Source organism: Bison bison, unplaced genomic scaffold (assembly GCF_000754665.1).
Source record: "Bison bison bison isolate TAMUID 2011002044 unplaced genomic scaffold, Bison_UMD1.0 scf7180017864094, whole genome shotgun sequence".
Taxonomy (NCBI): Eukaryota; Metazoa; Chordata; class Mammalia; order Artiodactyla; family Bovidae; genus Bison; species Bison bison.
Genome location: NW_011494666.1, coordinates 847,898 through 865,962, shown reverse-complemented (window position 1 = coordinate 865,962; position 18,065 = coordinate 847,898). Strand labels below are relative to the sequence as shown.

At 40.8% G+C, this 18,065-nt stretch overlaps 1 protein-coding gene across 1 annotated transcript in view; it reads right to left on the bottom strand.

Annotated features, from left to right (window-relative positions):
• ADAMTS5 (ADAM metallopeptidase with thrombospondin type 1 motif, 5) overlaps positions 1-18,065 on the bottom strand; it is a 57,575-nt gene that overhangs the window by 34,943 nt on the left and 4,567 nt on the right. Inside the window, 1 exon segment of the mRNA XM_010838447.1 lies at positions 8,806-8,938. Within this exon segment, the coding sequence (XP_010836749.1) occupies positions 8,806-8,938 (133 nt within the window).

Genomic DNA, 18,065 nt, shown 5'->3' with positions numbered 1-18,065 from the left:
AATAATGTACTGTTTTCATCAAAAGGCTTTTTTATGATGGGTTTTTGAGCAATGCAAACCAGAGTTAGCTGAAGGGTGGGCTTCCCAGGCGGTGCTGGTGGTAAAGAACCTGCCTGCCAATGCAGGAGATGGGAGACACACGTTCAATGCCTGCATCAGGAAGATCCCCTGGAATAGGAAACGGCAACCCACTCCAGTAATCTTGCTTGGGAAAATCCATGGATGGAGGAGCCTGGCAGGCTACAGTCCATAGAGTCTCACAGAGTTGGCCACGACTGAAGTGACTTAGCGCAAGATCGAGAAAGAGTCAGGGAGATAGGATCCAGAAAGTCATAGAGAAAGGCAATTATTTCCCTTGGAAAGACAGAGACATTTCTTTCTCTAGGCCAAGTATGGGAAAAAAGTGAATTTAAGATTCAAGGCAGTTTTGAAAGGTAAGGGAAGAGATTTGAGGAAGTTCTACCAATCTCCCTTACTAAAACAGGATGTGAAAAATCCTAGTGAGGGGGCAAGGCTGATATGGATTAACGACCACAATTCAAGATCTGGGTTTAAAGGAGAGGTTCCAAAGTCTTGCTTCAAGGAAGCATTAGCAGTTATATATGGAACCATTTGTAATCAGTAGACGTGCAAAAGATTGAAGAGCGGTTTGTTTGCCTTAACTAAGTTAAGCAACCTTATTTACAATGCTATCTTTCTTGGTGAACCTTTAATTCTTGAGTGATGTAATTGGGAGCCACTTCTCACGTAAAATCCCAACACAGTTACAGACCAAACACTGTTAGGCAGTGGGTGAGTTTGTTTAACGGCATTCATACACTAAATTTCTTAAAAAAGTATTACAGAAGTCAGAGTGAAATTTACAGTGATGTGGGGGTCCAATTCATTATGTCCCAAGTGATGCAGCCCTTACAACTGTATCTTGATGTTTGAAATTAGTAGAAATCCAGGTGTAGATTATAAGGGCTTCTGTAGAAAATACCCATCTATTCTTAATAGATATTAAACCGTGTCGTAAACATGACAGTCCTGCTAATGAGTGCCCATCACACAAAATAGCCTCAGGAAAGAGTTTATTTGAATTATGCGGAGGAAATGAGTTTCGGGTAAATTATGTCAAAGCAAAGTCTGTAGGGTAAGAGTCTAAGTGTTAGTTCAGAAACAGCAAACTATTAGTCACCTGGTAATTTTTTTGGACAAGAATCATTTTTTAAAATTGGTAAATAAGCAGAATTTCATTACATCAATTTCATCTTGGATATTCACAATGTAGATTTTAAAAAGCATCTTGCCTCCTTAAATTCACACATGAATTTGGTGTCAGAAAATCTGAAATAATGGACACCCTGGTGAAGACACATTACAGGAAAATGTTGGTTTAGTTTCTTATTCAACTCAGGTATTACTGTACAACTAGGGCTGATTTATAATATTAACCTCAGGAAGGAAATTGGGTTATTTTTCTAAACTTTGGTCTGTAAATTAAACAGAACTTCAAGCTCTTGTGTCCTGACCCCAAACTGGCCAATAGGCAAGGGGCCGCAGCATCACATCCTAAAAAAATGTTACAAAGAGCTCTGTCATGTGTTTTCTTAAGAAAGCCCAGCTCATGAAGCATCTGTTTCTTAATGAGGTCATGTTTTTATTTTTACCTAATTTTCCAGCTGGGATTATTAAGGTTCAGGAAGGTCTTGCCAGGGGTTGAAAAGGGAGTCAAAAACACACAGGGGATCAGGACATAGAATCCTTGGTGAAGGAAACCAGGATCCCCAGTAATTGGATCCTACATATCTATTCAAATGCAAATCCTTAAGAGAAGTGATACAACTCTTAAACTCCCATTTAAAAACATTTGTGTTAGTTACCCAGTCCTGTCTGACTCTTTGTGACCCCATGGATTGTAGCTTGCCAAGGTCCTCTGTCCATGGAATTCTCCAGGCAAGAATACTGGAGTGGGTAGCCATTCCCTTCTCCAGGGGGTCTTCCTGACCCAGGGACTGAACCTGGGTCTCCTGCATTGGCAGGCAGATTCTTTACCATCTAAGCCACTAGGGAAGCCCTAAACACAAATGCTAACTGTTATATCAGTGATGTAATTTAGAAGGAAGAAAATAAATTTTTTTCACCTTATAAATAGCTGTGTCAATATCCTTTTGATTCAAATTCAAGACTATCTTTGAAAAGGGACCCTAACAAGTCATTCTAGCATAGTGTCCAAATTTTGGGCTCTGGAGCCAGATAAATTGGATTTAACTTTTCCCCAAGCAGTATACCTAGTTGTTGACCTTAGATCAGTTTAGAGACTTCTCTGTGTGTCAGCATCCTCCTTTCTTGGGTGACTCATTAATAGTACTCACTTCATGGGATTTGGTGAGGCTTAAAGGATATAAAAGTTGCAAAGTGCTTGGAAAATGTGCCTGAGAAATATAAAGGCCCAGTGATTGTTACTGAACTTTATTGTTCTCACTGATATCTTGGGTTTGTTATAATTTTAACTTACGAGTAGTTTAATTTTACATAGTTTTTGATAAATTCCGATTACCAGATGCTAGATTACTTGTGTCTGATTAGTAGACACTTGATTACTAGTGTCTGATAATCAGACACTCAATTTGGGAGACAAGGGGAAATTTTCTAATCCTAAGAAGGAAAAAAAAATTACATGCTGTGTGTGATATATTTATTTTCTGTCACCTTCAACTTGTTGGCTTTCCATACCCATGGCAGACAACCCATAGGCTTTCCCTAGAGAAATACGAATTGGGGTTTGATTTAAAAACAAACCAACTGATACTAAAACTACATCTTTCAGTGCTGCCTCTGGACACGGAGCAAAGACCTATTCCCACCTTTCATCTGGGGGCCAAGAAAGACACTGTATGGCACTGCTCCAAACCGGACAGAAAAAAAAAGCTCAGTTCATGTTGATTACAGCTATGGGTTTTGAGGGTAAATACCAAATTTAATCCTGGCTTCCTTTCACCTCACATCTCACAGCCAGTCCTGACATCTGATTCTGTGTACTTGGCTTTGGTCTATGGTGTTTCCAAGGCCTCTGCAGCCTTTCAAAACATGGCCTCGTTTAATCTAATCGATGGCGGGGGCAGAGTCCCACGCAGATCAGCAGAACCAGAGCACTCCCTCCAACCGCAGCAAAACACAGGCAACCATACTGTTGTGTCTCCACCACTTCCTAAGTTTCCAGCTGACTATCTGGCCCTGACTCTTTGAGCGGCCTGATTTTAGCTTAGGAAGCATTTTTGGAGTCTTTCATGATGGAGAGATTCACTTAGCACATTTTATAATTAACCACTCTAAGGCAGAGCTTCAGCCTGTTTGCAAACTACAGATATCATGAGTCTAAATAAAATCAGATGGCTCCCCTAGCACATTAGAGGCTAGCCCAACATCAATAAAATTATTATGTTGGAGAACTATGTGTGCAGCAGGTGAAATCATTATTACAAGCCCATAATAAAAGTTTGACAAGTTAAAAACATAAACTCTAAATGTAAACTTACATTCGCTTGAAACTTGCTACAGCTCACATTTGGATTGTAAAACAGCTATAGTCACATTCTTACCTGCACCCATAGTCCAGGGATAGGAACCACGCTCTTGGTAGTTTAAAAAACTTTCTCAAAGATCGTAACACTTTACCCGATGTTGACCTGTCCATAAGATAGCAAGAAGGCAGGCAGTAAGGCAATTCTTTACTGCCTGGGCAGTGTCTAGACGCATCAAAATCTATTTTCCAGAAAGCTGTATTGACACCCGTGGACTGCGTCTCCAAAATCTAGCTTTCTGTTAAGAAGGAACAGGAAAGCAGGAAAAGAGAAGTATTCCCATTCACACATGGCACAAGAAGCATCACTTCTCAGAACTGTTCATTTAAGTCACTTCATTATGACTTTAACATCATGGACAGAAAAGGTACAAGATAAAGACTTAAAGCTTGCCTCTGTCTTACATGATAATTCTCAATGTAGGGACATGTTTCAATGGACCGAGTGAAAGAGCAAGTAAAAGTGAGTAAAAGAACAAAAAAAAACTTTGGGGGACTTTCCTGATGACCCAGTGGTTAAAGAATCCACCTTACAATGCAAGGGATGCAGGTTGGATTCCTGGTCTGGGAACTATGATCCCACATGTCTGTAGAGCTACTGAGCCTGCACACTTCACAGCCTGTGGACCCCGATGAAAGATCCTGCACAAATAAACCAAGACCCAAGTGAATAAATTATTAAAAAAGAACAAAAAATTTTATATTCAACTCTCAAGACTGTGTGTTTTAAATGCTTATTGTATAGAAAGAGGAAGTAGTGACTAGAGCATGCCATGAGAAGCTAAACCAGTTAATAAAGGTGAACTTACATGCAGAGTACATCATGCGAAATGCCAGGCTGGATGAAGCACAAGCTGGAATCAAGGTTGCTGGGAGAAACATCAATAACCTCAGATATGCAGATGACACCACCCTTATGGCAGAAAGTAAAGAGGAACTAAAAAAACCTCTTGATGAAAGTGAAAGAGGAAAGTGAAAAAGCTGGCTTAAAACTCAACATTCAAAAAACGAAGATAGTGGCATCCAGTCCCATCACTTCATGGCAAATAGATGGGAAAACAGTGGAAACTGTGACAGACTTTATTTTCTTGGGCTCCAAAATCACTGCAGATGGTGACTGAAGTCATGAAATTAAATGACACTTGCTCCTTGGAAGAAAAACTATGACCAACCTAGAGAGCATATTAAAAAGCAGAGACATTACTTTGCCAACAAAGGTCTGTCTAGTCAAAGCTATGGTTTTTCCAGTGGTCATGTATGGATGTAAGAGTTGGACCATAAAGAAAGCTGAGTGCCGACGAATTTATGCTTTTAAACTTTGGTGCTGGAGAAGATTCTTGAGAGTCCCTTGGACTGCAAGGAGATCAAGCCAGTCAATTCTAAAGGAAATCGGTCCTGATTATTCACTGGAAGGACTGATGCTGAAGCTAAAGCTCCAATACTTTGGCCACCTGATGTGAAGAACTAACTGATTCATTGGAAAAGACCCTGACTCTGGGCAAGATTGAAAGCAGGAGGAGAAGGGGATGACAGAAGATGAGATGGTTGGATGGCATCACCGACTTGATGGACATTCATTTGAGCAAGCTCCGGGAGTTGATGATGGACAGGGAGGCCTGGCGTGCTGCAGTCTATGGGGTCACAAAGAGTTGGACACGACTGAGCGACTGAACTGAACTGATTCTTAATTATACCTTTCATTGCTGATAGATGAAATAAAGTAGAAAAATCATGGGAATATCCTGGAAATTTTCTCCACATCTTATGTTTTGAGCACAGAAACGTATTTACCATACACATGAAGCAAATTGCTCATTTTGGAATAGACTCAAGTGAATTCAAAACACTCTGGCAAAACTGAGGTTTCACAGCAGCACTTTATCACCGTATAACCTGTCACCATATCACCATATAGCCTGGATATAACCTCCAGATCTGGAAAGTAGTAAATGTCTAATAAAAAGGGAGGAAATTACATAGAAGAACAGAGTAGAATTAGAATCCAGAGCATAATAAACTCAGGCTGATGGCTACAAGCAGCAATCTAAAAATAAAGCCCTGGAAACAGAACAGGGAACTCCATGACCCAAGAGCACACTGGCTGCAGAGGCAAAGCTCTGTAATCGTATACAGATGATTAGGAAATATTTTGTAAGGTTATCTTTGCTACAATTTTTAAGGCTCATACTTTATAACACGTGTTTGCAATATTTAGGTGAAAAGTGAAATTAAAGAATAATAAAGCAATTAGAAAACAAAATGAATGAAAGCCAGATTCCTTTATGAAAGGGAAATTAAACCCATATTCCCCTATATCCAGAACTTACATTTCTCAGATTAGGCCATATGTGACACATAAAGAGAAATGAAATAGGCACTGTTTTATTGGAGAATAAATTACACAGAATTCTAAAGTACATACAAATGATCCAATCAAGAAATTATAAGGAACATGGAGTGTAGTCAGACAGCAAAGATTTAGGTTTGATTTTTTTGCAGAGAAACCCACATTTCTCCCACATTATTCTCTTGTAGAACCATGTCTGCTTAAGAAAAGAAAACTTCTTATTGTACATAAATAGTTTTAATAAAACACCTGTTCTCATTAGCATCTGGCTTCCTACCTCTCTACTGTATCTGCCTGCGTAATCCCTTGTAATTCCCTAGGAATTCAGGAGGGCTGAGAAAGGTGGTGCTAGAAGGTTCTTCATTCCAATTCGGTTGATTGGAGGGTCCATGAAACCTCAAAGAAGCTGCATTTACTGCCACTGTGGTTCCCTTACAAAGAAACCTCCCAGATGCTGTCAGTGTGTGAAAATAGATAACTAGTTGGACCACAAAGAAGGCTGAGCGCCAAAGAATTGATGCTTTCAAACTGTGGTGTTGGAGAAGACTCTTGAGAGGCCCTAGGACAGCAAGGAGATCTAACCAGTCAATCTGAAAGGAAATCTACCCTGAATATTCATTGGAAGGACTGATGCTGAAGCTGAAATTCCAATACTTGGCCACCTGATGCAAAGACCTGACTCACTGGAAAAGATCCCGATGCTGGGAAAGATTGAAGGCAAGAGGAGAAGGGGGCGACAGAGGATGAGATGCCTGGATGGCAACACTGACTTAATGGCCATGAGTTTGTGCAAACTCTGGGAGATACCGAAGGACAGGGAAGCCTGGTGTGCTGCAGTTCATGGGGTCCAAAGAGTTGGACACAACTTAGCAACTGAACAACAACAACAAGAGGATTGAAGGAAGAAAGCCCATCCTTCATGGAATCTGAACTCTCTTTTTTAGAAGGTCAATATTAGGGCTCATGAGCTTATGGTGGTTGATGCCACAGTTCCACTTTGTTGCTTATCCCTCATCATTCCTTAACCAGCCTCTGCCTACCAGGGCTTAGAACTTTCCTTATGGAACTTCTCCCATTCTGAATAATGGTGATTAAATACTGGTGTACTTTGAAAATCATCTCTGGGTAGTTACAATGCTTTTGAGTATTTGAATTTATTCTTCTTAGCTTTGCTGAAAAATCAGAATATTGCCTTGCGTGGCTCTTGTGTTTCTCCCACTTACTCACTTGTGCATATATAGATATATGTAACAAATATTGATGAAAGACCAGTGCTAGGCTGTATTTTTATCAATCAGTTTAATAGGCAAGAGTAAGAGATAGGTGAAGGCATAATCCCAGCCCTGAAGTTTAAATGGCAGCTGTGTTTTAAAAATATTTGCAGCCATATGAGGTCTTCTGGTGCAGTCACCAGAGGGCCGTCTCATTCATTATTGGTCTACCTTCTAGGGAAAAAATGGGGACTCACTGTCTGAATCTCTTGCCTGAGATAAAACAGAGAACATGGATACGGAGCTGGCAGTCCATCTCAAAGCTAAAGAGGCTCAATTAACAAAGTGTTAAATTGGATTGTGATCAGTGGTGCTCTTGGACAGTTATTTACATTAAGATGTTATGTTTGTGCCTTTTTTTTTTTTTTTGCTTAGGTGGTAAGAAGAGTGTCAGTTAAGAAAATTAAGATCATGATTAATACATATTAATTGGAATTTAACTACTGATTTCTATTTTACTGCTCTAATATACGGACTTCTGCAATTGCACTTTTGATGTGAAGTTAAGTCCCCAAAGAAAATATAGCAGCCAAAAATCAACACATTGTGAAATGTTCTTTGCCTACTAACGTGGAAGAAAAGTTTTAATTTCTATTTTAAAATTACTGTGTTAGCTTAAGAAAACTACATCTGTTTAATAAAATACAGCAAAAGGCGCAATAATTTGCACCATACTTTGCCCCCAAAAAGACTGCTAAAAGGTGATACATTTAATAAGTAAATTAATTAGTTAATTAAAAAGCAAAACAGAAGTGATATGAATATAAATAACAGCTGGTATCTATAATTTACTCAACTTGGCCCCTGAAATAATTCAATGAAGTAGGCACTATTATTTCTATATTTCAGATATGAAAACTGAAGCTCAGAGAGTTTAAATCATCAGACCAACAGGACACAGGCAGAAAGTACTCTAGCAAGAACTGAGCCCAGATGTATCTAATTCTAAAACCTAATCCTAAATAGTAAATTAACTTCTCATATGTCTAGTAGCCTCGGTCAGTGATTACAAAACACATATTCCTAATTGCTGGGATATTTGTCATATTTAGTCTAAAATTTCCAGTTTCAGGGTTGAAATGAGTTTCTTAATGTCACCAGGTAAGGAACACTTTACAATCAACCCTGGTGACAGATTTTGTTTCATTTGCTTCGCTTCTTAAAAACAAGACTGGAATGGTGACCTTAAGCTATTGATTACCTCTGCCAGGAGTCGATGTATCACTGACAGTGGAATAAAACCTGATGAATTTCTGTGTAAATTGATTTGCCCTGGATGAGTCCACAGAGTGATTTCTAAGACAAACATCTCTGCATTCCATTGTCAACTGTGACAGATTTTATCTCATCAGGTCCTGGGTGGATACTTTACAATGGCAGTAGTAACTTTCTCTGAAACTTTTAAATGGTACCAACAGAAAGGAAGTCTCTACCACGTGTGCCTAACTTTGGTTTCCATCCCTCTTAGGAGTTAACCCTAAAAGTGCAAATATAAACAAATATAATCCCCAAGGGTTATCTGAACCAGGAGAAATCTGGAATTAATTGACAAGTATGCTGGTTCCTGTTGCAGCTGTTACAAGTGTTTGATTTGGCCAGGAAAGAGAAAAGACGCTGCATACCAATTTCGTGAGCCACGGTGAAGGCTGCATGGAGGCCATCGTCTTCAATCACCGCACAGCTGCGCTCAGGAGAGCATATGGTCCCAACGTCTGCCATTCCCAGGGTGTCGCAGGAATGATGCCCACATAAATCCTGCCCAGGAGAAAGAGAGAAATCATTAGAGTCAATTTACATCCAGAAGGAGCCACCTTGTAGAACCACTTGCTCACTCCAAATGTCAACACTGGGATTTGTTGATGGTATCACCTGCTCAGCTCTGGAAATGGTCCAAAGACAGACTAACGGCATTGTCTCTGCTGAGCTTCTCCAGGCCCCAGAAGCACAGAAGGATGACGGGACTCAATTACATTTTAAAAGATGTCCAGGATTGTGGCTTGTCCCGTACAAAAGTAGCCACAGTCTTAACAAAGCTGTATCATGTAAATGTAGGCACGTATCTCATTTTCACATAGGGTCATGCTTAAGAAAGTCTTAATATTCTGACCTAAATTCATGTTAAATGTATCAGAAGTCAAATGTAATAATTTATTTTCCATCACAGGGGCAAAACTGCAATTCTGCCACATATTTATGGCAGAATATAAATTTCTCAGTCATTTGGATAGGAAACTAAGTTTTAATGTATAAGGGTAATTCCTCAAAAGATCATCTCCATTTCCAAATCCAGCGGTAATGTCATAGATTGTTTCTTCAGAAATGTATACAATCTTTCCCAAAGTGTTTAATGTAGTGTTTCTCAATTTGATCAATCCTCAGAAAATATAGGTAACATATTGTGGGTGCTCAGTCACTCAGTCATGCCTGACTCTTTGTGGCCCCATGGACTGTAGCCCACCAGGCTCCTCTGTCCATGGAATTTTCCAGACAAGAAACTGGAGTGGGTTACCATTTCCTCCTCCAGGGGATCTTCCCAACCCAGGGATTGAACCCAAGTCTTCTGAGTCTCCTGAATTGGCAGGCAGAATTTTACCACTAGTGCCACCTGGGAAGCCCCTGTAATATATTGTATTTATATAAATGAGTGTATGCATTTGTCTGGTGAGAAGTTGTATAGCTTATAAGAGTTTCTCAAAGGACAACACGATCACACCTCACTAATGGTTGTGAAAAGTGGCTCAGTCGTGTCCGACTCCTTGCGACCCCATGAACTGTCTCTAGGCCAGAATACTGGAGTGGGTAGCCCTTCCCTTCTCCAGAGGGTCTTTCCAAGCCAGATCTCCCACATTGCAGGATTCTTTACCAGCTGAGCCAAAAGGGAAGCTTGTTACTCATGGTTAAGATGATCAAATTAGATGAAAGAGACATCAACAAGACAAATTTAAATTATGAAGCATAAAGAGAAAATAGATGCCAAAATTTATGATATAGATTTGTAACTATAAACTTTCCACTAAATGTTATTTGAATATTAATGGACATTAGCTTTTCTTGTATTTGACTCCTGTTTTCAATGAAAATGAATTGAGAATGTGTATATTTCTATCAAAGAAACCGTAAGTGAATAACGGCAGAAGAGTTTTATAAAATATTGATTACTATGAAAGATGACTGTTTACTAATTAAAATTGTTATTTCTATTGCAGTTATTATCTTTGTGTCTCCAACTACCACAATGTCTGACTTTCAACAGGAACTCAACAAACATTTGCTTAATTGAAGGTGAGTTCTCAGATGCAATGTAGACCTCACACGCCTTTATTTTTTGTTCATTTATATTTTGATGACATAAGCTAATATTTTTATCCTACCAGGAAGTTTATCTTACGTGGACTTTTGCCTTACTGAACATTGTCACACATGTTTAATATGCTGTATGCTAACAAGACTGCAATAGACTCCAGGAAGCCAACACGAGATGTTACTACTATATAACCAATGCCGCCTAGTCAATGTCTACATACTCTTCTAACTCTGCTCTATTTTGCTGCATGGAAGTCCAGCCAAGGTGAATAATATTTAAAAGATATACACTACAATTTCCCTACTTTTTCAGATCCTTACTGTGTTCCATATGAGATCCCAGCTGTGATGAACTGTACTGTGGCCGCCATGTCATTACAACTTCAGACAGTGGAAATCTCAGCCAAGTACCTTTGGTGAATCGAGTCACCAAACCAACAATAGCCTCCCAAAGTCTCCTGGGTATCCTCATATGCCATCTTGTGGGATGTCAAATTACTACTGTTGAGAACAAATTAGTAGTTTTTAAAATTGAAATTAGAACACACGTTTGCATAACAATCGGTCTTTGAGATAATTGTATAGTTGAATGCATGTTTTAATCCATTTTTTTCCTCCAGTCATTTTAGTAGCTTTAAGACCAAAGACCGGGGTCATGGTTTAAGTGAATTGCTGGACACTGTAGGTTATTTCTGCACATGCAAATTTTTTTTTTTAAAACCAAGATTTATGTTTACCTTCACAGTTTGGGGTTATTATCTTCAAATGACAAAATCTAAGAAATGTTTCCCCTTCTTACGCTTTACTTCATTAATAAGCTTGGATGAAGAGTCACAGCTAATGGAAATGACCTCTTGTTCTACACAGAGTTTAATGTGGATTCTTCATCTCTCTCTGTTTACTGATAATCAATTGCTCATTAGAGCCCATCAACCCTCCTTGTCATCCTTGAATTGCATTAAATGCATTTGGCCCTTTGCCATGGAAATTTGTACATGTGACAAAATTATGAACAAAAGCAGTTTTTTTTTTTTTAAATCACATTGATTAAACCCCTTGACTGCATAGCCACAGTCTTTATTTCTGTAACTGTAATTATGTGAACTGGCAACCTTTCCATTTTACTTATGCAGTTTCAAATCATGGCAGCCCAGTAATGGTGTCTTCCTCAAGACTGACAATGAATGCCTGTGCTTCTCTGTGATCCAACGTTCACTCTAATCCACTAAAACTGAACTTGTGCATCAAATTGTTAACACATCAAACTCATCTCTATTTTTTGATGATGATTTATAACAACATTTACAGGTGCAAAGCTTATTTGAAGTTTATAGGTGTTTTTGTTTTTTTAATTCAGAGCAGGATTAAGCATCCTAGTGAGACAATAGCATATCTACGTATCTACCTGTCTGTCCATCCATTCATCTATCTTCCAAAACTGGGGGTAGGAGATACTGCTGCTGCTGCTGCGTCGCTTCAGTCGTGTCCGACTCTGTACGACCCCATAGACGGCAGCCAACCAGGCTTCCCTTCCCTGGGATTCTCCAGGCAAGAACACTGGAGTGGGTTGCCATTTCCTTCTCCAATGCATGAAAGTGAAAAGTGAAAGTGAAGTCGCTCAGTCGTGTCCGACTCTAGCGACCCCATGAACTGCAGCCTACCAGGCTCCTCCATCCATGGGATTTTCTAGGCAAAAGTACTGGAGTACTAAAGGAATGAAAACCACAAAAGGTATCCACATAAGAGTCAAACGAATTAAGAGTGCTGACAAGGATTCTTCTGCTTAGTCAGTGTAAATCTGAAGGTTAATTTATATCTGTTATGTTAAAGATGGTTCTTTTTAAGCAGGATTGATTTCATGATATTGATATGTATAGACAATGATGCAATGGAAAATTGAATACAATGTAAGGGTTTCGAGAGCAGCAGAGATTTAACCAGTGGGCTTTGGGGTGTTCCTGGCTGGAGGACAGGACTGGGACACTGTATCTAAAATAGAGCTGAAAGGGTCAGCAAGACCAGGGAAAGCTTGACAAAGAGGTCATTGACATGGTGACTAGGGGTGGCCATTTACAATGTCATGAATATGGCAGTATCTGTGATTCATCATGGAGTTTAGAAGGACTCACAGTGTACCAGACCTATTCTTGCAGATGGAGCGGGGAGTAGGGAGCCAGCAAAGCATGCTACCTTGAAATGCAGGTGCCTAGAAGCTAATACAACTTGGAAAATCAAAGTGATTGGTACTGGGTGGAGAAAAGGAACTAAGTAGACACGAATGTACAAACTGGAAGTTACAGAAAGAGATGTAAGGGAGACTGGTCTCTCAGGCAGCACAAACGCGCTGGGGGAAGGAAGGAAACACGGAGGCTGATAAGAGCAGATTTGATCACATCTGCAGAACAGTAGCCAGAATGAAGGCAGAGTGCTTTGTAAGGGGGAATCTGAGTTAACTAACACTTCAGTTCAGTTCAGTTCAGTCGCTCTGTCCTGTCCGACTCTTTGCGACCCCATGGACTGCAGCACACCAGACCTCCCTGTCCATCACCAACTCCCAGAGTTTATGAAAACTCATGTCTATCGAGTCGGTGATGCCATCCAACCATCTCATCCTCTGTCACCCTCTTCTCCTCCTGCCCTCAATCTTTCCCAGCATCAAGGTCTTTCCAAATGAGTCAGTTCTTCACATAAAGTGGCCAAAGTATTGAAGTTTCAGCGTCAGTATCAGTCCTTCCGATGAATATTCAGGACTGATCTCCTTTAGGATGGACTGGTTGGATCTCCTTGCTGTCCAAGGGACTTTCAAGAGCCTTCTCCAACATCACAGTTCAAAAGCATCAATTCTTCAGCACTCAGCTTTCTTTATAGTCCAACTCTCACATCCATACATGGCTACTGGAAAGACCGGCAGAGTTATGTCTCTGCTTTGTAATGCGCTATCTGGGTTTCTCATGGCTTTTCAGCTAGACCCCTACCTATTGTTGATCGGCTGGTCGCTGCTGTTGAGGTGCTCGACAGTTGTGGCAAAGTGATGCTCAGCCTTGCTTCTCCCAGTGTTTGTAACAGTACTTTCTATTAAATATTTATACAGATATTACCACTCATAAGGACAAGCTTGGGCTTCCCTGGGGGCTCAGTGGTAAAGAATCCGCCTGCCAGTGCAGGAGATGAGGGTTTGATACCTGGGTCAGGAAGATCCTCTGGAGGAGGGAATGGCAACCCACTCTAGTATTCTTGCCTGTAGAATGCCATAGACAGAGGAGCCTGACCAGCTGTAGTCCATGGGGTTGCAAAGAGTTGGACACGACTGAGCCACTGAGCACATACATGAGGACAAGCCTGGCGCTCAAGGGAAGGGCAGAGAAGAGGGTTTATGTAGCCTTGCGTGTCTGCCTATCTGTCTGCCCAGTTCTTAATGAAGAAGAATTATTGATAGGAGAAAGGGGTGTGGTACATATTATGGCCATCAGTATAACTCAGATATACACTTATTCATCATAATTCATATTTTTCCTGTGGGATCCTATTAAGATTTTTTTGATGTGGAGCATTTTTAAAGTCTTTATTGAATTTGTTATAATACTGCTTCTGTTTCATGTTTTGGTATTTTGGCCTCTATGAATGTGGGATCTTAGTTCCCTGGCCAGGGATCAAACGGACACCCCCTGCCTTGGAAGGTGAGGTCTTAACCACTAGACCGCCGGGCAAGTTCCCCTGGATCTGATTCTTGAGGTGTCATTTCCCTCTCTGGCTATCTAAATGGCATCCCCCCAATAACAGAGGGTCTTATGTGGGCCTCAGCAGAGACTACATTATTTGGGTCTGTTTAGCCGAAAAAGACGATGTCCCATGTTATGCAATCTCCATCTGTGCTTCTGGATACAGCTAGGTAACACAAAACACAGAGAGCCCTGCTGGATTAGGGACCACGGGACCTGGGTACACTTACTCCTAAAACAATTACTGTGTGGTCACAACCTGCCAGACACTGTACTAAGTGCTGCCAGTGTAGTGAATAAATAAAACAAGATCTGATCTCAATGTGACATGACATGATTTAGACACGTCCAGAGGGAGGCAGACTGAACAGGCTATTGAGGGATTTCAGAAGAGGATGACACACGCTCCTTGGGGAAATCAACAAAGGTGTCTCAAAGGAGGTCACTGGATCTTAAGGGATGAAAAGATGTTTGACAATGTTAAAAAAAAAAGTGAAAGTGTTAGTCTCTTGGTCATGTCTGACTCTTTGTGATCGCATGGACTATAGCCCACCAGGCTACTTTGTTCTGGAATTTTCCTGGCAAGAATACTGGAGTGGGTTACTATTTCCTCCTCCAAGGGATCTTTCCAACTCAGGGATCAACTCATGTCTCCTGCAGTCCCTGTATTGGCAGGTGGATCCTTTACCACTGAGCCACCTGGGAAGCATAATCTTTATCTCTATGGTATGTCTGGTGAAATTCAATAATCTACAGGCTCAGTACAATACATACGAAATGCACTGAGAAAGATATTCCAGAAAAGAAGCTGAAAGTGATGGATAAGACACCTGGTGACCTCATTAACTTGCCTGCCTCTCCTGGCCACATCAGATCGGTCACTGTGAGTCACAGATGTCTCAGGTAGCTGTCCTCTCTTTCTCGCTCATTTCATTGTTCCTTCCTGTCTATCACTTAAGGCTTTTAAAGGGTCCTTTGTCTCCTGTGAGATCTCTACTGCTACTGCTGCTAAGTCACTTCAGTCGTGTCCAACTCTGTGTGACTCCATAGATGGCAGCCCACCAGGCTCCCCCGACCCTGGGATTCTCCAGGCAAGAACACTGGAGTGGGTTGCCATTTCCTTCTCCAATGCATGAAAGTGAAAAGTGAAAGTGAAGTCGCTCAGTCGTGTCCGATTCTTCACGACCCCATGGACTGCAGCCTTCCAGGCTCCTCCGTCCATAGGATTTTCCAGGCAAGAGTACTGGAGTGGGGTTCCATTGTGAGATCTCTACCTATATGCTACAGTAAGTTACCTTTCAGCATCCTGATGTTGTGCTGGGTGCTAAGTAGCTTCAGTCGTGTCCAACTCTCTGTGATCCTATGGACTGTAGCCAGCCAAGCTCCTCTGTCCATGGGATTTTTCAGGCAAGAATACTGGAGTGGGTTGCCACTCCCTCCTCCAAGGCATCTTCCTGACTCAGGGATCAAACCTGAGTCTCTTGTGTCTCCTGTGTCTCTTGAATTGGCAGGGTCTTTACCGCTAGCGCCACCTGGGAAGCCCCTGTCCTTTCATACCTAAAGCTTATTATATTTCCCAGGATTGCCATGCTGCCTCTGGGCAACTCCAAGAATTAATTTGGTGTTTCTACAATGCCTATATCCTCCTTATGGATCTGGTTAATTCTCCTCTTTCTTCCAAACTGAACTCAGATGGGTTAGGCTACCTTCTAATGTACTCCCATGACATTTAATGACCACATTTCTTAAAACATCATCACACTGTAGAACAATCATCTACTTCTTTTCTGTTTCCTACATTAGGATTCTTAGGAAAAGGGCCACTTTTCAAACCTCTGAATCCCTCTTTGCCTATTAGAAATATATTGAATGTTTTCATAAATTCATTGTAATATTTTTATCTTAGAGACCACTTAATAGGACAGCTTCCCTCTCAGCCATTTGTCAGCTGTTACTGGGAGAAGTTTATCTCTGTTTCTCTTTGTATGCATGTCCTTATCTGTCAAATGATAATAGGATCAGATGCATGCACATTGTTGAAAGAATTAACTCTTAAATGATTTATGACTATGAATGGCATCTTATGAAATGCTCAACAAAAGCTGGTTGAATCCAAATAAAATCTATCCATCCTTTGAGGACCAATTCAATTCTCCATTTACAATAAAGCCTGTATAAAGATCCAGAGGCAGAATTGATTGTTCCCTTCTTTTTCCTTTCTCAGCTTTTGTTTATAGCTCAGTTGCAGCAATTATCAGAGCTTTCCTAATATTAGAGTAATATATGCATATATGTGAGCCTCCCAGGGAGTAACTAGTGGTACTTGTACTAGCACAACCAGCTTGCCAGTGTAGGAGAGGTGGATTTGATCCCTGGATTGAAAAGATCCCCTGGAGGAGGGTGAGGTAACTCACTCCAACACTCTTGCTTGGAGAATCCCATGGACAGGCTATAATCCACTGCATCAACTCAAACAACTTAGCTTGCAGGCACAACACATATACATACGTAAGTGGACAAAGGTCCGTATAGTCATAGCAGTGGTTTTTCCAGTAGTCATGTACAGAAGTGGGATTTGGACCATGAAGAAGGCTGAGCACTGGAAGAATTGATGCTTTTGAATTATGGTACTGGAGAAGACTCTTAAGAGTTCCCTGGACTGCAAGGAGATCCAACCAGTCCATCCTAAAGGAAATCAGTCCTGAATATTCATTGGAAGCACTGATGCTGAAGCTGAAGCTCCAATACTTTGGCCACCTAATGTGAAGAGCCGACTCATTGGAAAAGACCCTGATGTTGGGAACGATAGAAGGCAGGAGGAAAAGAGGGCAGCAGAGAATGAGAGGGTTAGACACCATCACTGATTCAGTGGATATGAATTTGAGCAAACTCAAATGGTGGATGATGGGAGATGGTGGAGGACAGGGGAGCCTGGCATGCTGCAGTCCATGGGGTCACAAAGAGTTGGACATGACTTAGTGACTAAACGACAACAACATGCGTATATCTGCCTCCTCTCCCCTGGTGACAAGCCGGAGTGGGCAGGGATGAGATATTTTCTTACTCCCTTCAACTCCCTAAATGAGTGTCTCACAAATAGGAGGTGCTCAGATGCATGAGCTGAATATAAGAGAGACGACAGTGAAATATATCCTCTGTGTCATGGTTTATTGTCTCTGATCTAATGGCTTTTGATTTTGTGGAATATTCTTCATGACTACTTAATTTAGACATAATTTATTTACAACATTATGTTAGTTTCAGGTGTGCAAACTAATGATTCAATAGACACATATATTGCAAACTGATCGCCATAGTAAGTCTACTTAACATCCATCACAAAGTTTTACCCTCGTGATGTAGAACTTTTAAGACCTACTCTCAGCAATTTTAAATTCATAACTTATTATTTAAATGTCAACTTGAACGGCTGAAACTTCCCCCTGTCTTCCCAATTCTGAGTTATTTAGCTTTTTACCACTTAGAATTGACCTATTGGCTATGATTCTTTGAGAAGGCTTTCCTTGTGAGTTTAAATGGGATTTGAACTCAAATGTGTGATAGAATCAGTTAATCTAGCCTACAAGCAAATAATAAAGAGCTCATCCTTTTCCCTCTTCCAAGCTCCCAATCTTCTTCTAGGGCGCCCTATCATGATAGCTAGCTAGTAATTCTGAGTGGAGTCCCTGTTACAATGTAAGAGTTCCCCTTATAATGCCTTACAGCATTATAAGGCAGAACGTAGATTGGCAATTTGGGATTGACATGTACATACTACTATGTTTGAAACAGATAACCAACAAGGACCCACTGTGTAGCACAGGGAACTCTGTTCAACACTCTGTAATAGACTGAATGGG